General features: G+C 45.5%; 2 protein-coding genes across 2 annotated transcripts in view; one reads left to right on the forward strand and one right to left on the reverse strand.

Moving 5' to 3' along the window:
• Positions 1-15,551, forward strand: part of LOC142298147 (hydroxysteroid 11-beta-dehydrogenase 1-like protein A) — a 34,953-nt gene extending 19,402 nt beyond the window's left edge. Inside the window, exons 5-7 of the mRNA XM_075341747.1 lie at positions 7,325-7,513; positions 12,421-12,564; positions 15,335-15,551. Coding sequence (XP_075197862.1) covers positions 7,325-7,513; positions 12,421-12,564; positions 15,335-15,549 — 548 coding nt within the window. The 3' untranslated portion in view covers positions 15,550-15,551. The remainder of the gene's footprint in view (positions 1-7,324; positions 7,514-12,420; positions 12,565-15,334) is intronic.
• A 9,111-nt stretch (positions 15,552-24,662) lies between these two features.
• The window catches only part of PLA2G1B (phospholipase A2 group IB), a 31,905-nt gene continuing 31,079 nt past the window's right edge, over positions 24,663-25,488 (reverse strand). The window contains exon 4 of the mRNA XM_075341748.1: positions 24,663-24,809. Coding sequence (XP_075197863.1) covers positions 24,691-24,809 — 119 coding nt within the window. The 3' untranslated portion in view covers positions 24,663-24,690. The remainder of the gene's footprint in view (positions 24,810-25,488) is intronic.

Consider the following 25,488-nt stretch of genomic DNA (forward strand, 5'->3'; position numbering starts at 1 on the left):
AAGGAAAAAACACATTAAAAATGCACACAAAAACGGCATATTTTCCTGCCAATAGACACTTTTTAGGTGCAGAAATGTCTGAAGTAATTACATAACGTGTGCACATTATAATCTTGGCTCTGACTATAGCGAGATGAATATGAATACTAAAAAATATTTAATATTTTAACATAAAAACATGAATTAAACAGTAGTTAATGTAATGACAACACATTGTCTCTATGGCCACATCTTCATGTTTTTTTTTCTCTGTACAGTGGTGCTCTTTGCCTCTTGGTTTTTTTTTTTCACAAAGTGTACCCCCCCATATTGCTATTTATTGGCTTCATTTTACAATATATAAAGTGGCTTCTAAATATAAATTTAGATCATTTTTTATTTTTTTCAAGATGGCAAATGCTTGTTGGTCTCAGGGTACATTTAAAAGGCTGTCCACTACTCTGATAAGCCCTTCTTAAATACCGTACTATAGTCCCCAATCTAAGAATATCATATACTCGCCTCCGTGACCAGTGCTGTTTCAGGGCTCGTGTGACATTCTTCTGCCATGTGAGTACAGCAGCCAGTAGCGTAACTAGAGTTTAATGGGACTCGATTCAAAGTTTGGACCTGGGCCAACTGTACACCGTCACTCTGAGTATGGGATAATTACTCGGACACTCGGGGTATGGGATAGTGGGGCTGACACTTGGCTCTTTCCCTCAGTACCCATGTTTCCCATGATCTGAAATCCTTCTTTCTATCAGCACCCAGCTTTCCTATGTTCTGATATCCATCTGGGTGCTGGAAGATTTATAGCAGAGCATGGGAAAGCTGGGTGCTGAGGGAAATAGCCTCTTTCCCTCAGCACAAAACTTTCCCATCCCATTCTTGTATCTTTGTCCCCCCTTGTATATAGCTCTCCAAATACTATAATGGCCCTCACATAGCATTCCATATAGTATAATGGGTCCCACATAACCCTTCATATATTAGAATGCACTCCCATAGTCCTCCATGTATTATAATTCACCTCATAGTCCTCCATGTATTATACTGCACCCATAGTCCTTCATGTATTATAATTCACCCCACAGGTCTCCATATATTATAATGCAAACCCCATAGTCCTCCATATATTATAATGCAGCCCCCATAGTCCTCCATATTTTATATTGCACCCCATAGTCCTTCATATTGTATGCAGCCCCCATACTGTTGAATGTTACTGTTACTGTTTACACTCCATAGGCCTCCATGTATTATAATGCACACTCATAGGCCTCCATATATTATAATGCATCCCAATAGTCCTCCATATTATATTATGCAGCCCCCATACCATTTAATGGAGCCCTATAGTTCTCCATGTTTTATAATGTAGCCCCACAGTCCTTCATATTATATTATGCAGCCCCCATAGGCCTCCATGTATTATAATGCACACTAATTGGCCTCCATATATTATAATGCAGCCCCATAGTCCTTCATATTATATTATGCAGCCCCCGTACCATTTAATGCACCTCCATAGTCCTCCATGTACTATAATGCACCCCATAGTCCATGTATAAGGTGTCCTTCATATTGTATTCTGCAGTCCCCATATCGTTTAATGCACCCCCATATGCCTCTGGCCACCATGTACTCACTGATTAAAAAAATAAACAAGTCCCGTCACCTCTCCTCGTTCCCCCGCTACTCCGGTCAGAACATCCTCCCGTCCTGCGCTCTGCATGTCTCAGTACAGCAGTCGCGCAGTAGTGACATCTTCGCGCACTGCTGCACTGAGACGTTGAGCGCAGGGGGAGCATGATAAAGAATGGAGCGGAGCGCTCCGCTCTTGCTTTATTCATTTCTTTCTGCGATGACGGGCGAAGGACTGTGGGCGAGGGGGGCCCGGTGCCGCAGCTGGCACCGGACCTCCCTGACTCATGAGCCCCATAGCGGCTGCGTGATTTGCCACTGAACAGCGCAATTCCTCTCTCACTGAGAGGAGCCAGCTGCTGCTCTGCAGGGCGGGTGCTGGGCCCCTATCCCTGCCAGTTGCGATCCCTGTGACTGCGGTCGTTACGCCCCTGAGAGCAACCAATTAGTAGTCGCTATTGGACGACTTTGTTCACATTTCCTTTGGACAAAACTCGACTGTTCAGGGAAAGTGTGAGCATTACAACCAACTAGCAGCCACTGATTAACTGCAGTACTAGTATGCCATATTAATGTCATGCAATCCCTGAGAGATTTGGCACTGACGTCACTGAAATAGCACCAGTGTGGGAGGCGAGTATAAGTTGTTTTTATTATACACTGGGAAAATCTAGTATTTAAGAAGGAGTTTTCTGAGTAGTGGACTACCCCTTTAAGGGGTACTTTACACACTGCGACATGTCGAGCGCGATAGTACTCGCCCCTGTCGCACATGCGATATGTGGTGATCGCTGCCGTAGCAAACATTATCGCAACGGCAGTTTCACACACACATACCTGCTCTGCGACGTCGCTGTGACCGGCAAACCGCATCCTTTCTAAGGGGGCAGTTCGTTCAGCGTCACAGCGATGTCACAGCAGCGTCACTGAACCGCCGCCCAATAGAAAAGGAGGGGAGGAGATGAGCGGCCGGAACATGCCGCCCACCTCCTTCCTTCCGCATTGCCGGTGAGCGCAGGTAGGAGATGTTTGTCGTTCCAGCGGCGTCACACATAGCGATGTGTGCTGCCGCAGGAATGACAAACAACATCGTACCTGCAGCAGCACCGATATTATGGAAATGAACGACGTGTCAACAAGCAACGATTTTTCACGTTTTTGTGCTCGTTGATCGTCGCTCATTTGTATTACACACTGCGATGTCGCTACCAGCGCCGGATGTGCGTCACTAATGATGTGACCCCGACGATATTTCGACAGCGATGTCGCAGCGTGTAAAGTACCCCTAAGTCTTGTAAAACTTGCTCATGTTCTTTACTGTGGCTCATCATTTACTGTGAAGTGACTCAATAAGTAGGTCTTTGCTAACCTGTGGCACTCCAGCTGTTGCAAAACTACAATTCCCATCATGTCTTCACAGCCAAAGCTTTTGCTTTGAATGGCCAGGCATGATGGGAATTGTAGTTTTGCAACAGCTGGAGTGCCACAGGTTCGCCATCACTGGCCCTAGATTATACATATTTGTACAAGGATTATTATTATTATTATAGCGCCATTTATTCCATGGCGCTTTACAAGTGAAAGAGGGTATACGTACAACAATCATTAACAATACAAAACAGACTGGTATAGGAGAGAGGACCCTGCCCGCGAGGCTATCACAGTCTACAGCAGGGGTGGGCAATTAATTTTCCCATGGGGCCGCATGAGAAATTGGGATTGGTTTAGAGGGCCGGACTAATATAATTACCTCAGTTCTACCCAATATATTACATCACTACACCCCCTCCATATACTACACCTGTAATAAACTACACCACTACACCCCTATATACTACACCCCCCATATACACCTGTATTATACTACACTCCCTCCATATACCTGTAATATACTACACCCCCATATACACCTGTATTATACTACACCACTATATAATACACCTCCGATATACTACATCATTACACCCCTATATACTACACCTGTAATATACTACATCACTACACCCCATATACTACACCTGTAATATAGTACACCTCCATATAGCACACCTGTAATATACTACAACTCCACATAGTACACCTGTAATATACTACATCACTACACCCCTATATACACCTGTAATATACTACATCACTACACCCCATATACTACACCTGTAATATACTACACCTCCATATAGCACACCTGTAATATACTACACCTCCATATAGCACACCTGTAATATACTACATCACTACACCCCATATACTACACCTGTAATATAGTACACCCCCATATAGCACACCTGTAATATACTACAACTCCATATAGTACACCTGTAATATACTACATCACTACACCCCTATATACACCTGTAATATACTACATCACTACACCCCTATATACACCTGTAATATACACCTCCATATAGCACACCTGTAATATACTACACCTCCATATAGTACACCTGTAATATACTACCCCTCCATATAGCACACCTGTAATATACTACACCTCCATATAGTACACCTGTAATATACTACATCACTACACCCCATATACTACACCTGTAATATAGTACACCCCCATATAGCACACCTGTAATATACTACAACTCCATATAGTACACCTGTAATATACTACATCACTACACCCCTATATACACCTGTAATATACTACATCACTACACCCCATATACTACACCTGTAATATACTACACCTCCATATAGCACACCTGTAATATACTACACCTCCAGATAGCACACCTGTAATATACTACATCACTACACCCCCTATATAGCACACCTGTAATATACTACATCACTACACCCCCTATATAGCACACCTGTAATATACTACATCACTACACCCCTATATAGCACACCTGTAATATACTACACCTCCATATAGCACACCTGTAATATACTACACCTCCATATAGTACACCTGTATTATACTACACCCCCATATGTCACACACCCTGCTCCCCATACAGCCTGCACCCCCATATCACACACACTACACCCCCATATGTCACACACCCTGCCCACATATTTCACCCTGCCTGTACCCCAACTTACCCCTCTCAAACACTCTGCACCCCTTCACATCCTTCTGTCAGTCTGCAGCTCTCATATGCCACTCACCCTGCAACTCCATCTTCCCACATATGCCACTCACCCTGCAACTCCATCTTCCCACATATGCCACTCACCCTGCAACTCCATCTTCCCACATATGCACTCACCCTGCAGCTCCATGTTCCCACATATGCACTCACCCTGCAACTCCATCTTCCCACATATGCCACTCACCCTGCAGCTCCATGTTCCCACATATGCCACTCACCCTGCAGCTCCATGTTCCCACATATGCCACTCACCCTGCAGCTCCATCTTCCCACATATGCCAATCACCCTGCAACTCCATCTTCCCACATATGCCACTCACCCTGCAACTCCATCTTCCCACATATGCCACTCACCCTGCAGCTCCATCTTCCCACATATGCTAATCACCCTGCAGCTCCATGTTCCCACATATGCCACTCACCCTGCAACTCCATCTTCCCACATATGCCACTCACCCTGCAACTCCATCTTCCCACATATGCACTCACCCTGCAGCTCCATGTTCCCACATATGCACTCACCCTGCAACTCCATCTTCCCACATATGCCACTCACCCTGCAGCTCCATGTTCCCACATATGCACTCACCCTGCAGCTCCATGTTCCCACATATGCCACTCACCCTGCAGCTCCATGTTCCCACATATGCCACTCACCCTGCAGCTCCATGTTCCCACATATGCCACTCACCCTGCAGCTCCATCTTCCCACATATGCCAATCACCCTGCAACTCCATCTTCCCACATATGCCACTCACCCTGCAACTCCATCTTCCCACATATGCCACTCACCCTGCAGCTCCATCTTCCCACATATGCTAATCACCCTGCAGCTCCATGTTCCCACATATGCCACTCACCCTGCAGCTCCATGTTCCCACATATGCACTCACCCTGCAGCTCCATCTTCCCACATATGCACTCACCCTGCAGCTCCATGTTCCCACATATGCCAATCACCCTGCAGCTCCATGTTCCCACATATGCCAATCACCCTGCAGCTCCATCTTCCCACATATGCACTCACCCTGCAACTCCATCTTCCCTCGTATGCACTCACCCTGCAGCTCCATGTTCCCACATATGCCACTCACCCTGCAACTCCATCTTCCCTCATATGTACTCACCCTGCAACTCCATCTTCCCTCATATGCACTCACCCTGCAGCTCCATGTTCCCACATATGCACTCACCCTGCAACTCCATCTTCCCTCATATGCACTCACCCTGCAGCTCCATGTTCCCACATATGCACTCACCCTGCAGCCCCCCTCCCCCTCATGTCCCCTCTTTTCTCATTACCAGTCATCATGTGTCCACATCTCCTTCAGGATTCAGTATCTTGCTTTGTGCCCGGCATCCAGTGTCTCCTCCCACACAGTCACATGGGCGTGACATCATCGCAGGTCCTACAGTGCAGGATGAATTATTCAGTCTGCTGTGCTGCTCCTTCTCCTGCCCGGCGGGAACTTTTGAAATGACACACGCAGTGCAGTACTGACAACGTCAGAGCGCGCGCGTGTGTCACTGACAATTAGTGCCGGCAGGGAACAGAGGAAAGACTCCTGCGTTCCGCTGCCTGCACTGACTGTGCGGAGTGCGGACCTGTACAGGATCTCTCCTTGCTCGGCACGCTGCAGCCCGGCTCCACTGCATCGGCTGAAGACGGGCGGGCCGGTCACAGAGAGCAGGCGGGCCGGATGTGGCCCGCGGGCCGCCCCTTACCCAGGTCTGGTCTACAGGGAATGGGTGATGGTACAATAGGTGAGGACAGAGCTGGTTGCGCAGTGGTCTACTGGACTGAGGGTTATTGTAGATTGTTCCATTACTCTAAGGGGCACTTTGCACACTACGAAATCACAGGTGCGATGTCGGTGGGGTCAAATCGAAAGTGACGCACATCCGGCATCGCTGTCGACATCGTAGTGTGCAAAGCATTTTTGATAGATTAACGAGCGCAAAAGCGTCGTAATCGTATCATCGGTGTAGCGTCGGTCATTTCCATGAATTGGGAAAGACCGATGTTACGATGTTGTTCCTTGTTCCTGCGGCAGCACACATCGCTATGTGTGAAGCCGCAGGAGCGAGGAATATCTCCTACCTGCGTCCCGACCGGCTATACGGAAGGGAGGAGGTGGGCGGGATGTTTACGTCCCGCTCATCTCCGCCCCTCCGCTTCTATTGGCCGCCTGCCAAGTGACGTCGCTATGATGCCACACGACCCGCCCCCTTAATAAGGAGGCGGTTTGCCAGCCAGAGCGACGTCGCAGGGCAGGTGAGTGCAAGTGAAGCTGCCGTAGCGATAATGTTCGCTACGGCAGCTATCACCATGATATCGCAGCTGCGACGGGGGCGGGGACTATCGCGCTCAGCATCGCAGCATTGGCTTGCGATGTCGTAGTGTGCAAAGTGCCCCTTAAACAATTCCATTCATCCAGTTCTTCCATCTATAGATGTGAGTTTCACATTTCTGAATCCAAAAAGACTGGCACATTGTGACCTAGAATATGATTAGATAGTTTACAGCCATAGTGATATGTTTATAGATTGGTTCATCAATACTTTATTTCGGAACTCTTTACTTTAGGTGGACTTGATTATCTGGTGTTAAATCATTTGGGAGGAACTGGGACCTTTGGATCTTTTAAAGGTGACATGGAGCCTGTGCTGAGCTCCAACAAAATAAATTTTCTCAGTTATATCCAACTGACGTCCACAGCTCTGAAAGCGCTACTGGAATCCCAAGGGAGCATCATTGTTATGTCCTCGCTGAGCGGTAATATTAATGGCTTGGTTGTACAGTACTTTTATTATGTTTCACTAGAATGGCATATCAAAACCGTTAATAGAAGAGTAAAGCGGGCTTTACACGCTGCGACATCGCTAGCATCGGCTAGCGATGTCGAGCGCGATAGCAACCGCCCCCGTCGTATGTGCGATATTGTGTGATCGCTGCCGTAGCGAACATTATCGCTACGGCAGCGTCACACGCACATACCTGTTCTGCGACGACGCTCTGGCCGGCGAACCGCCTCCTTTCTAAGGGGGCGGTTCGTGCGGCGTCACAGCGACGTCACACACAGGTGTCCAATACAAGCGGAGGGGCGGAGATGAGCGGGACGTAGCATCCCGCCCACCTCCTTCGTTCCGCATTGCCGGTGGAGGCAGGTAAGGAGATGTTCGTCACTCCTACGGTTTCACACACAGCGATGTGTGGTGCCGCAGGAACGAGGAACAACATCGTTAATAAACAGAAAACGATTTTTTGTTTCAGGACGACCTCTCCTCGGCAAACGATTTTGACCGCTTTTGCAATCGTTTAAGGTCGCACATAAGTTGGATGCTGGATGTGCGTCACAAACAACGTGACCCCGACGATAATTCATTAACGATATCATAGCGTGTAAAGCTCGCTTTTGTGTGGATTAATGTAGCAATCTAAACTATCACAACGAAAAGAAAAGGCAAAATTCAGTGTGTGCACCAAGTCCACACAGCTTTTAGGCTATGTGTCCACGTTGCTTTTTACCTGCTTTTTTGCTGCTTTTTCAACTGCAGCGTTTAATGCCAAAATGGATGTGTTCTGCTTTTCAAGCATAGTCTATGGAAATTTGGGTTTCTTGTCCGCACTGAGTGTCGCGGGCGGCGGGGCGCTGCGCTTGCTAACATTCGGGTCCGGCGCTGCTGCTGCTGCTCGGTGGCTCGAGCGGTGGGCCGGATCCGGGGACTCGAGCGGCGCTCCTCGTCCGTGAGTGAAAAGGGGGTGGTTTGTTTGGGGATTTAGTCCGTGACGCCACCCACCGGGTTGTGGTGAAGATGGGCACCACCGCTGCTGGTGACGGGGATACCGGGAGTGATGGTAGGGAGCAGCTGGGATGTTGTTTTCCCCCTCCGTGGGTAGGGGTTGGTGGTCCCGGGGCCCGGTGGTGTGACGGGGAGGCAGGGTCGGTGAGGTGCAGGGTTGCAGGGACAGCGCAGCGTGGTGCCGGATCGCACGGGTGTACTCACTCAGCAAAAGAGGCACAAAGTCTCCGGTAAACCAAACGGCTGGATGGACGGGTCCCACAGCCGGCTGCAGTGTCTCTCCCCGGACAGGTGATGGTGGCTGTCTCTCCCTGCACCTTTGTGTACTGTCTTGACTACGATGGGTTCCCAACGGTAGTCCGCTCCCCGGTGTATGGATACCGGAGGAGCCCGTTTTGCCCGCAGGCGCTGGCCCTTGGATTTCTAGCCGGTGGCGGTGGCTGTATATCCTCACGGTGTGAGCGGTTGCCTTCAATCGGGACTTGGTTGTTAGGAAACCCCTGGGGTTCCTGTCACACTCGGATTTGACTGTTAACGGCGGCTCCAAGCCTGGTCGGGGTCCGATGGCCCTGCCTTCGTGTGCTTAGCTTCACTCCGTTCCCCGGTCCGGTACCGGTGGGCCACCGCCCAGCCCCGGTCCTTACGGCTCTGCGGAGTTCCACCAACTCCTGCAGACGGCCACCACCGTCTGCCAACCATGCTCTCAGTGCCTGGGCTCCAACCCAGACACTTGCAGTACGTGACCTCTCACTTTCACCTCCTAGACTCAACTAACTGCTTTTCCCGCCTCCAGGCCTGTGAACTCCTCGGTGGGTGGGGCCAACCGCCTGGCTCCGCCCCACCTGGTGTGGAAATCAGACCCTGGAGGGAGGCAACAAGGGTTTTGTGTCTGACTAATGTTACTGTCCGGGGGTGGGGCTGTATGTGTGTTTTGTCTGTGGCTACCTGGCTAGTCCAGGGCGCCACATGTGCTGTTCAAAAAGGTGCGTTTTTTGGCAGAAATTTGGGCAAAAACTCTGCTTTTCAAAGAAGCAACATGTCAATTGTTTTTGCCATTTGGGTTTTGCACTGCAAAGCAGAGTTTTTGCCCAAATTTCTGCCACAAAAAGGCACCTTTTTGAACAGCATAGTGCGCACAAGAAACGCAAATTCCCATAGACTTTGCTTGAAAAGCAGAACACATCCATTTTGGCATTAAACGCTGCAGTTGAAAAAGCAGGTTAAAAGCAACGTGGACACATAGCCTAAGACTATACAACCCCCTCATCTTGTAACCCACTGAAGAAATATGAGCATGTCCTCTAGATCCCTGTCTTGTTTGATCTCAAAATTGAAGTAATAGCATTTTGCACCACACTGGCAGACACAGACAGAAAAGGGCCCCTGTGCAAGAATAACATATGGGCCTTTTGCAGCTAAGAGCTCATCAAAATACACAATTTCTTCTGCTTTGGAGGTAGAAATGTGGCCAATGACCTCTTGGGCCCCTGTGCGGCTGTACAGGTTGCACCAATAGTATTATGAGAAAAAACCTCCAGAGGGCAACCATATTTAATGTAATGGGCAGAAAAACAGTGTAACTGCAGCCATCACCACCACTCGAATAAAATTATAAAGCAGGAGGAAAAGAGCCGAGTTTTAAAGGTGCAAAAATTAATTTATTATGGCATAAAAGTGACACACAAAGATAAAAACAGACAAGAGGAAAACAGATGATCATGCATAAGGGAATGGATGAACATATAAGCATAAGCACAATGGAAGGATGGTACAAATGGCAGTGAATGTGGGAGGGGGGTATATAAAACAACCTCCAATATAGGTAGAAAACTTGCCAAGTTATATTTATTATAGAGGAAAAACTCCCACCAACATCTCACAAAAAAGGGGCAGTATAAGCCCAATTAAAGTGCCATGTGCAGACTAAATGCAAAGTGACAAGTGCACAATCAAGGGTTAACCTTCAAGGAATCCCCCCCATCATCCTACCTACGTACGTTTCGCAGTATGTGGCCCAAGCCACAGCAGAGCTTCATCAGGGAAGGAGAGGGGTAGAGACGCACCAATAGTATGTCTGCACCTGCTACACCACCAAGGACCTTCATAGGAAATCAGTAAGATTGCAGGCTCTCACATAACTCAGTTGATGGCAACAAGTAAATAGTGATGAGCGAATAGTAACTATTCGAGGTCGGATTATTCGTAACGAATCCTAAAGTACTATTCCGGTATTTGTCATGAATAACGAACCTAATGCAAGTCAATGGGGACCGGAGGATTTTTCATGTAGATTTACCTGAAAAATGCTTTAATAGTACTTTAGGATTCGTTACGGATAATCTGAACATAAATAGTTACTATTCACTCAATACTAGAAGTAAACCATAAAAACTATATTCCTGTGCTACCGGTGTGTTCATATTGACTTGCAGAATAAAATCAACATGTTATTTTTACCATGCAGTGAATACCATAAATCCCAAAATCAGAACAACAATGGAGAATGCATTTTTTTTTTCTTCATTGTTCACCAAAATATTTTTTTCCTATTTTTTCAGTACAATTTCTGGTAAAATAAATGGTGACATTCAAAATTCCAATCCACTCTATACAAATAGACCTTCATACTGCTATGTTCAGCAAAAAAATAAAATAGTGATGGCTCTTGAAAGAAAGGTATGCAGAAAACAAGTGGAAAAATGTAAAATGACCAGGTTAACATTATAGCTGTATAATTGTCTATGGGTGTTGTAAGCCTTCCCCTTCTGCTATACATCAGAGTGACAGCTGAGAATAAAGGGTACTTTACACGCTGCGACATCGCTACCGATATATCGTCGGGGTCACGTCGTTAGTGACGCACATCCGGCGTCGGTAGCGACATCGCTGCGTGTGACACTAAGGAGCGACGATCAACGATCGCAAAATTGTTCAAAAACGGTGATCGTTGACACGTCGCTCCTTTCCTTAATATCGCTGCTGCCACCGGTACGATGTTGTTCGTCGTTCCTGTGGCGTCACACATCTCTATGTGTGACACCGCAGGAACGACGAACATCTCCTTACCTGCGTCCACAGGTAATGCGGCAGGAAAGAGGTGGGTGGATGTTACAGCTCATTTGCGCCCCTCCGCTTTTATTGGCCAGACGCTTAGTGACGTCACTGTGATGCTGAACGCACCTCCCCTTTGAAGGAGGGATTGTTCGGCGGTCACAGCGACGTCGCTGACAAGGTATGTGCGTATGACGCTGCCGTAGCGATAATGTTTGCTTTGGCAGCGAGCACCAAATGTCGCACGAGCGACGGGGACGGGTGCTATCGCGCTCGACATCACTAGCAATCGCTAGCGATGTCGCAGCGTGTAAAGCACCCTTAAGACTCACAACTGCATCCGTGTAACTGTCCATCAGCATTTTGTCTTTTTTTTTAAGGGATTGTCCTTTTCTGGATAACCCCTGCTTAAGTATTTTAAGTTCCTATAGAAAACAAAATAAATTAATGTATACTCACTTTCACAATGCCGTCATTCCAGCAAAGTCACCACTGGTTTTCGCAGTGGATTATATGACATTGCAGTTCATCAATATTACATCAGAGCAGATATCTGCTCTAACAAACTAGTAAACACTGCTGCCAATCAGCGGCCGCTAATTTTCGTTTTTCACTTTACCCACCATGAAAAGCAGCGCAACTCCAGAAGGTAAGTAATATTGTTTGTTTTTCTTTCTATCTAGCCTTTAATTAATTAATCAGAGGTTCTTCAGTAGTGAACCACCATATAAAGCATTTACGCAATCTGATTTATGTGAAATATAATACACTTTTCCTTTTTGATAAAAAATGTCTCATATAGAAGATAGCTGTTCTCATTCTGTGCAGGACGTATTGGGTCACCATTTTCAGCAACTTACTGTGCTGCCAAGTTTGCACTGGAAGGTTTCTTCAGTTCTCTCCGCAGAGAATTTATAATGAAGAAGAATAATGTATCTGTCACTGTGGCCATTCTGGGATTTATTGATACAGGTGAGATTGAAATAAGCAAAAAGATATTATTGTTATAAATTAGTTTTGTATAAGGTCAGTTTTTACATATCCTTGAAGCAAATGTTTAACACTCTTAACATAGCAGCAGGTAAAGGAAGAGACTAGGAGTAAAAGCTATACCCGGGCCATGAAGAAGTGAAAATTAATTACAAAAAGCTGTATTTACAATATAAGTATATACATATTTAAGAACTGTGGAAGCACTTAGCTGTCTTCACATTGGGGCAGATTCCCCTAACCCCCAGCAAGCAACTGGTCTTGCAATGGTAAAATGACAACTAAAAAAGTATGACATGGTGGCTGTTCAGATATTACATTTTAGAAATGGAGAAAAAGCTGTTGCTTGTTATTGGCCCTTTTCCATGGTTGAAGGGTTGCAAGTGGAACAATCTGCATGTCCTAATAGATTCTAAAGGTTAGACGCACCATAGAGAGAGACGATCCACCTGTCACACAGCATTTAGCTCTAAACTCGCAAAGTGTCACGGCGGTATCAGAAGCTGTTTATACTACAGACTCTGACTCTCCACACTATGGTTTCTCTGGTGCCTGTGAGTAGCACAGGCAGGCTCAGGCGTCCACCAGCTCATTAGTGATCGGACAAGCAGGAGTTAATTTCTGCAAGCTTGCTGATTACCTTTTGGATCACATGTTGTGGGAGACCTATCACAAGTACTCCCTGCCTTATTAACATGAAAGAATCTGTCTTTCCATGCTGACTATAGCTTTGGCTAATCCAGTCTGTGTGCTGTTGTGTTCCTGTTGCTGGTGATTTACTGTGTGCTACTTGGTGTGCTGTGGAAATCCTCTCATCTGGTTATTTCCTCCTTCCTCTTCATTTCCTCCTGATGACATATTGTCTTATGTGTGTGCTATCTGTGTGATTGAGTCTTGGTTTCCCCGTTTGTCTGTATCTGTGGTTCACCAGTCCTGTCTCGGTCCTCCCACGGGGTAGGGTAAAGGGGGTATTAGATCAGGGCTGGCCACGAGCAGGATAAGGAAGACAGCCCAGACATCATCACCATTAGTTGTATTTCTGGGAGTAGGGACAACTAGGGCCCCCTAGCCTGAGGGCCAGTCTAGGAGCCCCGGTCCCCTGTTATCCCTTGTCAACCCATGATACCACCCCGCCATGTACACGAAACCATCAGAATAAAAAGGCGGAACCTCTCCATATGCCCCAGAAGACATCATAATGTATACTCTTCAGAAAGACCTAGAGATGGACATTTTCATTGGTACTTTTAAAGTTCAGATTTCAGCTCTAGGGGCTCTATTTGACCAGAATATTGCCCATCAATGCTAAATGATTAGGTTAATCAACTCTTCCCTTTGATCTAGACCGGTGATTAAACCCAAAGTAGCGCCTTGGGATCTGAATTTGAAGCTTATTCATTCAGGGTCCATTTGAACCTCTTCTGTCTGCCAGCATGTTCAATCTGAAAACTGCCTTTCTACTGCCCTTAACTTCGGTTAAGCGGGCTTCACATCAGCGGTATTCTGCCAAAATGACGGATCCGGCACAAATGCGTTTCTTTTCAATGCATTTCCTATGGACTTGCGGCAAGTTCCAGTGACATGCGGTTGCGTGCATCATACACAACCGCATGTGACTGGAACTTGCCGCGAGTCCATAGGAAATGCATTGAAGTGAAATGTATTTGTGCCAGATTCGGCATTGCGGCAGAATACCGCTGATGTGAAGCCCGCTTAGAAGGGTTTCCAATCTACAGGCCATTTCAATCAATCTGCCTTTTACAACTTTCCTTGAGGACAGGATTGTTATAAACCTTGACCCAGCTTTTCTTCCTAAAGTGGTTCGTAGGTTTCATAGATCCCAAGAAACAATTCTCCTGTCTCTGTCAGAATATGAGATCTCAGGATGAGTTAATCCTTTATTGCTTAGATGTTAGGAAATGTCTTTTTAAATACCTTGAAGTTACAGGGCCTTGGCAGAATCTTCATCCATGTTTGTATTATTTCAGAACCCCAAAAATGACAAATGACAAGAGCTTCCATAGCTATATGGTTTAGAATGACCATTACTCTGGCCTATTCTTCGGCCGATCAGAATCCCCCTCAGCATATTAAATTTCACTCTACAAAAGCCATGGCTGCTTCCTGGGTTTCGAGGGCAAATACACTAGTTGATCAGATATGTAGGGAAGCAGTCTAGTCTCCACCTTCGACTTTCTTTAAGCCCTGCAGGCAGATCTGAGATATGTTGCGATGAAAGTTCTTTCACCGGTGGTCACCCACGAAAGATTTCTTCTATTTTATTTTCTATTTTATTGTCTGTGAGGTTGTAGGGAAAAGATGACAATTACTTGCCCGGTAATTTGATTTCCCTGAACCGTGACAGAACCGTGTTTTTTCCCTCCCTATAGATTTCTGGTGGTGGGATGTCTCCCCCATAGTCAGTGGTTGAGCAAAAACAAAAAAATTACTGTTCTTAGAAGTATGAGTATACATTATCATGTCTTTAACTGTGCGTCTACCACATTTGCTCTGTAAACACACTGAGCCATATGGAGAGGTTCTGCCTTTTTAGTCTGTAGGTTTCCTGTTCATGGAGGGCATATCTCTCTATGGTGCTGTCATGGTTCAGGAACATCAAATTACCAGTAAGTAGTCCTCTTTCCTGTTTTGACTATGCCTATAATATAAATAGTGAGGGTCTAAGGGAATATTTCATGATTTCAGGTATACAACATCAAAAACTATGTGACATCTGTTTTGTATTTTTCAGAAAATGCTGTAAAGAAAATAGGTGACAAAGTGACGATGTCAGCATCACCCAAAGAGGAATGTGCCATTGAGATAGTCAACGCAGCCGTCTTACGCCAGCCAGAAGTTTTTTATCCTTATTGGGGCATTAAGCCACTTTGGTTGTTGCACAATTTAGCTCCAAATCTGATTAGAAATCTACTAGATAAAATGTATGTACAAGAAAATATTTCATAAACTGCCTGTCTCAATAAAATACTCCAATTTCTATTTCTCCTATTTTGTTGGCATATCTTTGTAGGCAAATGATGTTGGTGAGACCAGCATAGTATGGCGTGATCTTTGTGATCTGTTGTGTAATCCTGCTGTTAATAGACATTCGTTGACTGGAAGCCTTTGGACAAAAAATGATACTTGTGATTAGCAATAATACTCAGGTAATTTTCACCATGTCACTCATGGTCCAATATATGACGTAACGGTAGTCACTGTCACGGGGTATATGGAGACAGGACAGGGGCCCCTAGGCTGCTCTCTCCCTTATCTCGAAGGTAGGTTTGATGGTGACCAGTTTCGAGCCCCCAACATGACCCTAACTCCTGTCCATATTCTAATCTTACTCCCCCTCTTCCACACCCTCGGGGCGGGCCAGAAAACACAAAGACAAAACCCCACAAAACAACACGGACTAGGGAGAACAGAAACTCATACACACAACACTCAAAACACACAGGAGAGACAATATGTCTACAGGGGAAAAGGGGGGAAAGTAACGCACAACAGGGGAATGCTCACACGATTCAGAAGTGTAACGCAAATCACCATAAACAGGAGCAACAACAAGACCCGGTTCGCATAAGCTATCATTGACACAAAAAGGAAGAAAGGCGTGCTTAATATAGGAATATATATAATATAATATAGGAATATATATTAACATCATCATATATTTTATTTTAGTTAGCCATTAAAAGGTATCACAACTACAAAATTTTAATTTTGTTTCTCTCACTGAGAGCAATCAATAATTTTTCAACTGGCTAACACAGTACCAAAACCTTTTTCTTTTAACTAATATGGGACGGAGACAGCTGCACATGGTAATCAGCAAACTGAGCATTTAGGTCCTGCTCACCAGTCTGCAAGGATTAACTCCTGTAGACCTGTAGATCAGTGAACCCAAACCAGCCGACACCCGGTTCTGGCTCAACACTCCACAAGCATCAGGTTGCTTGTCAGACTCTGCAGTGTGAACATAGTCTGACGCCACAGTGCCAGGATGAGTGTGTAGAGCTGAACATCGCATGACAGTCACGGACAGGTTGAGAGGCAGGATAGTCGAATATTTCAGGGTCAGGTACCAGCTGAACACATCAAGATTGAAGGGATAGACAAGGATGTAGTCAGGTCACGGTCTGGTGTCAGAATACCTGGAGGGTAGCAGATAAGAGCAAAGGGACAAGGCAAAGGACGGTCAAACGAAGTCAGAGGTCAGACAGCAAAAGATCAATCCACAGAGTACATAGCTGAGGCCACAAAGCACTATTAAAAAGAAGGCTAAGGCTGCTTTCACACATCCGTTTTTTGCTAAGCGGCACAATACGGCGCTTTGCAGAAAAAACGCAACCATTTTTTTTTGCCGCGGGTTTTTTTTTTTGCATAGACTTGCATTAGCGCCGTATTGTGCCGCATGGCCTTGCGTTGCGTCCATTTTTTTCCGGATGCGGCATATTTAGCAAATGCAGCGGCCGGATGGAACTTGCCTGGCACGTTTTTTTGTGCGGCTAAAAAAACGCATCGCGCCAGATCCTGCGCGATGCGGCGCGATTTACAATGCAAGCCTATGGACGCCGGATGCGGTGTCCTGCGGCAAAAACCGCAGCCGGCCGGCAGATTCTTTTTTTTGCACTGCGCATGCTCAGTATCAAGCCGCATCCATCAAAAAACGGACGTGCCGCATGGAAAAACTTATGCAACGGATCCGTGTTTGTCGCCGCATCCGTTGCATAGGTTTTTGAGCCGGATTGAGCCGCACTGCAAAAACCGGATGTGTGAAAGCATCCCTAAGGCTATGTGCGCACTAGAAAAGTGATTTTTCTCAAGAAAATTTCTTGAGAAACTTCTGGGAGTTGAAGATTTCCGCACCTGAGGTTGGTCACTGCGGTTTTGCAATAAATAATATAGATAATCGATAGACAGATAATGGATAGAGGGAAAGGTGGATAGATGAATAGATAGATAGATGAGAAAGACCTATATAATGTCCCACCTCCCTGCATTTTCTAAGCTGGCACCCTTTAGTGACTTTCATGTGGCACTAAAAGGTGCTTAGCCTTGTATTTAGCCATAAAATAAATAAATAATTAAAAAAAAAAACGACGTGAGGTTCCCCCATCTTTTGTAGCCAGCTAGGGTAAAGCAGATGGCTGCAGCCTGCAGACCACAGCTGGCAGCTTCACCTTGGCTGGTAATCAAAAACAGAAGGCACCCCACGCTGTTATTTTACATTAAATAAATAATTTAAAACAAAAAACGTGGGGTCCCCCCCAAATTGCATCACCAGCCGAGGTAAAGCGGACATCTGTGGTCTGGTATTCTCAGACTAGGGAGGTCCACTGTTATTGGACACTCCCCAGCCTAAAAATAGCAGGCCGCAGCCGCCCCAGAAGTGGCGCATCCATTAGACGTGCCAATCCTGGCGCTTCGCCCCAACTCATCCCGTTGCCCTGGTGCGTTGGCAAACGAGGTAATATATGGGGTTGATGCCAGATGTGTAATGTCACCTGGCATCAAGCCCTGGGGTTTGAGGTCAGGCGTATATCAGATACCCGACATCACCAACCCAGTCAGTAAGAAATAAAAAATAGACAACAAAAAAGTTTTATTTGAAAAAAACACTCCCCAAAACATTCCCTCTTTCACCAATTTATTGAAAAGAACAATCAATTCCACGTCCGGCGTAATCCAATAAGGGGGGGTCCCACGGCGATCCATACCATAGTCGCTGTCCCAGTCAATGAAGAACAGAATGTTCCCCATTGGCTGGGAGAGCAATGCAGTGACCTGAGCTAACATCAATAGCCCAGGTCACTGCATGGGATGCTGAGTGCTGCTGTCAGGTGCATAGGTGAGATCATTACCTGCTGTGATCATCCCCTGTACTGCTGACGTCAGCGCTGTCACTGACTTCTATGCCCGCCGCGTTGTCAGAAGTATCGCGAGAGCCCGTGACGTCACCGCTAGTGACAGTCTCGAGCCACTCGCGAGACGGGCATAGACAGCAGTGACCGCGGTGACGTCAGGAGGCATGAGATCGTCACAGCAGGTAATGATCTCACCTCCTGACAGCAGCGATCGTCATCCCCGCGGCTGCTAGCACTGCAGGGTGTCAGTATCTGCCTGCGCTGCCGCGTGACAGGCTGCTGACACTGCGGGCAGACACTGACATGCTGCAGTGCAGGCAGCCGCGAGGCTGGAGCGGGACACAGACTGCACCGGCACCCGCCGGAGGTCACACGGAAGTGCTTCTGTGCGGCGTCCAGGGAGTGTGACGTCTGTGTTTACTATGCTCCGCTTCCTCTTCCTGGCATAATGACATTGCTTCCTGCAAAACCGCAGGCAGCGATGAGCATTACCGCAGGTAAATCGCGGCTATACCGGGGGTATACCGCACATCATTTGCTACCTGCGGTATACCCCCGGAATTTCGCGATTACATTACAGTGAATGGAGTGAAATTCCGGGGGTATACCGCAGGTACCTGCGGAAAATAATGGACATGCTCATTTTCTCAAGAAATTTTCTCAAGAAATTCTTCTCAAGGAAATTTCTTGAGAAAAATCCGCAGTGTGCGCACAGCTATTTTTTTTTCACATAGGATTTGCTGGGAAATGTCTGCACAAAGATTGCAGACATTTCTCAAGAAATTTCCGCGGCAAATCCGCGGGTAAATCCGCGGGTAAAACGCACTAGTGCGCACAGGGCCTAAGGCTATGTGCCCACGGGACTCTGTATCTGCGGATTTTTCTGCATCAAAATCCGCAGCTTTCCCCCCGGAATCCGCACCTTTTCATAGATGCGGATTTTGTGCGGATTTGACGCGGATTTGATGTAGATTTGACGCGGATTTTGTTGCGGATTTTGCGATTTTTTTTTCATTCAATTGAATAGGCAAAATCCGCACGAAAATCCGCAACAATAATTGACATGCTGCAGATTTTTCCGCACGAAAATCCGCACGATTTCCGCTGCGGAAAAATCCGCAGCGTGGGCACAGCATTTCCAAAATGCCATAGAAATAGCTGGGGAGTAGCTGTGCTGCAGTTTTCTGGAAAATCCGCGGCTTTTCCGCGAGAAATCCGCGGCAAAATCCGCGCATTTTTTGCGCAGCGTGGGCACATAGCCTTAGACTAGCAGTTCTCATGGGATACACTGCTCAGCTGTTGTGTAGATGGGCAATTATCGGGTACAGGGAACTCCTTAGAAAAACAGCACCTCCCAGTATGAGACTGGACAACCGAGCTGTCATTCAAAACACCGACAGCTCAGCACACCCCGGCTCCAGGATAGACGATTGAGCTGTCACTCACCCACCTGAAAACTAAGCACGCCCTGATCACTGAGGGGAGGAATCATGACTCATTAGCTTTAAAGCGTATAATATGTACCTTACCGAGAAAAATACAAACATTCCCCATATTACTACCATGGCCATCAGTCTGAACTTTGGAAAAAAAAACAGTATGCAAGATTTTGCAATTTAGGCCCGTTTAGCACGTCAGTGAAAAACACAGACGTTTTTCACTGGCGTGTAAAACACGCACATGTCCCTGCGTGTGCCGAAAATCATGGCACACGTGGGTTGTCTAAGTGCAATCCGGGCTCCGTTCTCCGTGGCCCGTGATTGCACTTAGAGACTCACTCACCTGCGCCCGCTCCCGCTCTCCATGGTGCTGATCGCTCCCGCGGTGCAGCATCCGGCCGGCGGTGACCCCTGCAGGAGCTGCTTCCGGGTCGGCTGTGTCGCGCATAATGAATATGCGCGACAGTAATCAGCCGGCACAGAAGGAGCAGGGAGAACGGGCTGCAGAGGACATCGCTGGACGCCGGGTGAGTTAAAATGTTTTTTATTTTAAAAGCACGTTTTTTTCTGGCACGTGTTTCACGGACCACACCACTGCGTGGTCGGTGGAACATCAGTGATGCCAGAAAAAAATGGACATGTCTCCGTGCAGCAATCACGCACACGCGGGGTACGCTGCACGGAGACACGTGCAGTGACAAATCACTGACGTGTGAGCAGACCCATTCATTATAATGGGTCTGCGTATGTCAGTGATTCTGGTACGTTTAAAAAAAAGCACAAACGTCCCAGAATCACTGACGTGTGAAAGGGGCCTTACTCTCAGGTTTTCCTGAGCATCTGACCAATACAGCCTCATTTTCCTGTTCTTTGCTGCCATCCAGTGTAGTCTACCATTACTACACTGCACCATTGCTGCTGTTACCTTAATATTGGGCTGTTCATTAACAAAGTATTCTGTGTGGCCTTCACAGTATCCCATGTTGCTCAATTGATGACTACTGGTAAAATCCATGAGATCACATAACTTAAATTTCACTATCCCTGTCTACCTTTAAATCATTGATCTTCCTTCACATCTACTTAAAAATATGTTCGAAAGTGATATGGCCTGTAACTTCTTGGGATTTGATATAACAAATCTTATGAATTTCTCTAATTGTGAATTTAAAGGGCCACAAAAAAAATAAAGCGATATTACCTTCGGTGACAGTTATGGCACATCAAATGTACATACCATTAATGTCTAATAAGTGCAAATTCTACTTGCAGGAGTCTTACCTCGACCAACGAGCCCCCTAATGATATGTTCACACAGAGATTATTGGTCAGGATTTAGAAATAGATTTTGCTGTGAAATATACATAATAGACCACTTACAATTCTCAAAATTAGTTTGAGTGATTTTAATGGGAAAAAGCTTTTATAATGCACATAGTGCTGATTATTTCATGATATTTCAGGCTTTTCCCGTTAAAGAGGACCTTTCCCTAAATTTTATATTTTAAACTCTACATATCAGTAAAAGAGTAAAAATGGCTGATGAAAACATTTTCCTCTCCACTGCATTTCCGGGATATGGGCTTCTGAAGTTTAGAGCACCCAAAATACAAATTTACCCTTTGACCATGAGGGGTGTTAACAAGTATTCATTTATGGAGGTGTTTATTTTATCCCCTCTTTGACGTTGCTAAATCATGATTAGGCAGTATACATACAGGGGAAAATACAGCAAAAGAGAGGATCAAAACAGGCTGTTTCTGCATGATCTGACGACTTGATCATACACAGGACGTTTCCCTCCAGTTGCATGCAGTCATTACAGTCCCTGAAGAGGGGGAAAGTTGTGGAATGGGAGCAGTAAAGATCATTGTGACAACAATGTTTCTTTATAGCGCTCTGGAACTAATACAAGTATCAGGGCATTACTCATTGATAACTGTTATAGGTCCAGAGCACTTATATGACGCACACTGCTTGCACGATGAACTTTACTGTTCTTCAGGCTTCAGCTCTCCTCCTCTCTCAGTGCTGTAATGACATAAACGATAGGAGTCGTTACAGCACAAATCCCTTAATTATCTCAGCAAGAGCTGCAACCAACAAGGTACTCATTAGGGTACGTTTATATTACCTGACCATTGACCGATCGGCTACTTGTTTGCTGATCAGTGGTCGTTTACTAGTCTTCTTATCCAGGCCAAACGCTTTTCATATGCACTCCCAAGTATCCCAACGTGGTGCTGCTGTTAATCTGGGGTGCCAGTTCTTGAAGGAATCAGTCTCCTTCTCCCTCTGGCAGAATAGTTCTATATTACTTGCCCCTACAGGAGCAATCTTCTCAGTTATACTTTGATAAGTCATTGTGCAGAGAAATGGTTGTGGAGACAATGAGTGAGCTTAGGTGTCAACCAGCACTCAGCTCAATAGGTGTAGTTGCACATTACTAATCTGCTATGGATGTTTTAGTAGTGGGATACCAGCTTATCCCATATTACTATACTGAGTGCCTTAAAAAAGTATTCATACTCCATGAACTTTTCCACATTTTTTTCACGTTACACTCAAAAACCTAAAAGTATTTATTGGGATTTTATGTGATATACCAACACAAAGTAGCACGTATTTGTGAAGGGTAAAGAAAATTCTACATGGTTGTCTAAATATTTTAAAAATTATATCTGAAAAAATTGTAACATGCATTTCTTTTCATGCTCACAGACAATACTTTGTAGAACCACCTTTGGCGCATGTCTTTTGGGGTTTGTCTCTACCAGCTTTGCACATCTATACACTGAAATGTTTGCCAATTCGTCTTTACAGAATAACTCAGTGAGGTTGGATGGAGAGCCCAAAAAGTTCTACTTTGGTCCCATCTGACAATAGCAACTTTTTACACATGCCATCTAGAGGACACAGCTAGCACGGGGAAGAAGGTGCTGTAGTCACATGAGACCAAAGTAGAACTTTTTGGACTCATATGAAAAAATGCTATGTCTGGTGGAAAACTAACTTTGCACATCACCCTGAAAACACCATCCCCACAGTCAAACATGGTGATGGCAACATCATTCTGTGTGTATTCTTTTCTTCAGCAGAGACCGGGTAATCCTGGAGGAAAAGCTGTTACAGGCTGTAATAGACTTAAGACTAGGGTGTATGTTTTCCTTCCAGCAGGACAATGACCCTAAAGCATTAATGGAATGGTTTAGATCAAAGCATATTCATGTGTTTGAATGGCCCAGTCAAAGTCCAGACCTAAATCCTATTGAAAATCTGTGACAAGACTTATAAATAGCTGTTCTCAGACATTCTCCATTCAATCTCCTTGTGCTAGAAGTATTTTGCAAAGAATGGGCAAAAAGTTCAGCTTCTCGATGTGCAAAGCTGGTAGAGTAAAATCCCAATAATTGCAATGAAGGGTAGTCTTACAAGGTGTTGACTCAGGATCTGAATACAAATGCATGTCAGAATATTCAAATTTATATTAGAAAACCATGTATCATTTCCTGTACACTTCACAAATACTTGCTACTTTGTGTTGGTATATCACTTAAAGGGAATCTGTCAGCAGGTTTTTGCTACCTCATATGACAGCAATATAATTTAGGCAAAGATATTCTGAAGCCAGCAGTGTATCACATAAGTTACTACCTCCAGCTGTTATGTGACAATCAAAGAATTGAGTTTTAAGCATGTAGCCACCAATCTCTGAATACAAATTGGGCATTCTAGTTCTGTGATGTTAAACACAAGGTATTAAATCCATTAGATTATGTAAACAATAAAGGGGGTGTTACACAGCGATATCGCTAGCGATATCGCTGGTGAAAGCACCCACCCCCATCGTTTGTGCGTAATGGGCAAATTGCTGCTCGTGGCGCACAATATCGTTAGAAGCCATCACACGGACTTACCTGCCTAGCGACGTCGCTGTTCCCGGAGAACCGCCTCCTTTCTAAGGGGGCGGTTTGTGCGGCGTCACAGCAGCGTCACTAAGCGGCCGCCCAATATAAGCGGAGGGGCGGATATGAGCGGGACGTAACATCCCGCCCACTTCCTTCCTTCCGCATTGCTGGCAGCCGCAGGTAAGCTGCAGTTCGTCGTTCCCGAGGTGTCACACGTAGCGATGTGTGCTGCCTCGGGAACGACGAACAACCTGAGTCCTGCAACAGCAACAAGTTTTTGAAAAGGAACAACGTGTTAACGATGGACGACAAGGTGAGTATTTTCCATCGTTAACGGTCGTTCCTTGCTGTCACACGCAACGACGTCGTTAACGATGCCGGATGTGCGTCACGGAATCCGTGACCCCAGCGATATATCGTTAGATACGTCATTGCATGTAACGGGGCCTTAACTCACACAGATAAGAGAAGCTCAGTTGATTTTTGTTTTTTTAACTCTTACAGCATGCCTTCCTCAGCTTACATAGCAAAATCCTGCTGACAGATTCCCTTTAAATTTCCAATAATATATTAAGTTTGTGGGTGTATTATGAAAAAATGTGGAAATCTATGACTTATGTATACTTTTTCAAGGTACCACATGTATAACTCACCAATATATTTAAATATATATATATATATATATATATATATATATATATATATATATAAACAACCAACAGACCTTGCAAATGTAGTTGCCTATCTGATGCAAGCCGGGTACATACCAAATTAGCCTATGGCATTATCTGAGGCCCGTGTTGTAGTCAGTTGACCACCTTTGGTACAGGCAAACAAAAACACAGTAATGTTGTTTCATGCTTTTATTTCTCTTTGCAGTATTGTGATTTAACAGTTTTTGTTTTTATCCAAGTCCTTGTATTGTGCGTTGTATGGAGAGCTTCTAAAGCAATTGGCAGCAACTCGATCACAGTTGCAGATAAACTGTCCACAGGCGTCATTATTAGCTGTTGGGAGACACAGAATGGAAAGAATTACATTATGGTGTGTACAGATAAAATGCATCCCTAAACTGCACCACACGTCAGATTTCCTTAGAGCCAAAGCAGTGGATACTTTACTTTGAAACTACATAATTGGACTGTACAATGCTTCTGCCCATCTAAATAATTTCTACACCTTTACAGAATCAACAAAGAGAAATTTAAGAAGTACAGTAGCTTTCTAAACCTGGTCATATACACAAGGTGTGAGTTGGCTGTCGGGAACCCTTGTTTGGCAACTAGGGTATGTCCTCCGACATTGTTTCTTCACACAAAGGCCATCAGGGGACAGTAAGGGGACCATTATAAACCCTAGGGGGACAATTCATCAAGACTAATATTTTATACACCAGGATTGATCCAGAGCCTCCCAATTACCGTATATATTCGAGTACAAGCCAGGTTTTTCAGCCCATTTTTTTAAGTTCAAACTGCCCCCCTCGGCTTTTACTCGAGTGAGGGTTCCACAAAAAAAATTACTCTCATATTCTCACCTGTCCTCCGTTCCCGCGGTGACCTCAGCTGCTTCTTGTAGACCGCAAAGCATGTAGACCCCTCTGTGATAGCGTCCAGTGCACGGGGCTGCAGGATGCCATCAAGTCTTTACTGCAGTTGAATGCTTTACAGTGGCGGCGGTGCACCA

Source organism: Anomaloglossus baeobatrachus, chromosome 1 (genome assembly GCF_048569485.1).
Source record: "Anomaloglossus baeobatrachus isolate aAnoBae1 chromosome 1, aAnoBae1.hap1, whole genome shotgun sequence".
NCBI classification, from domain to species: Eukaryota; Metazoa; Chordata; class Amphibia; order Anura; family Aromobatidae; genus Anomaloglossus; species Anomaloglossus baeobatrachus.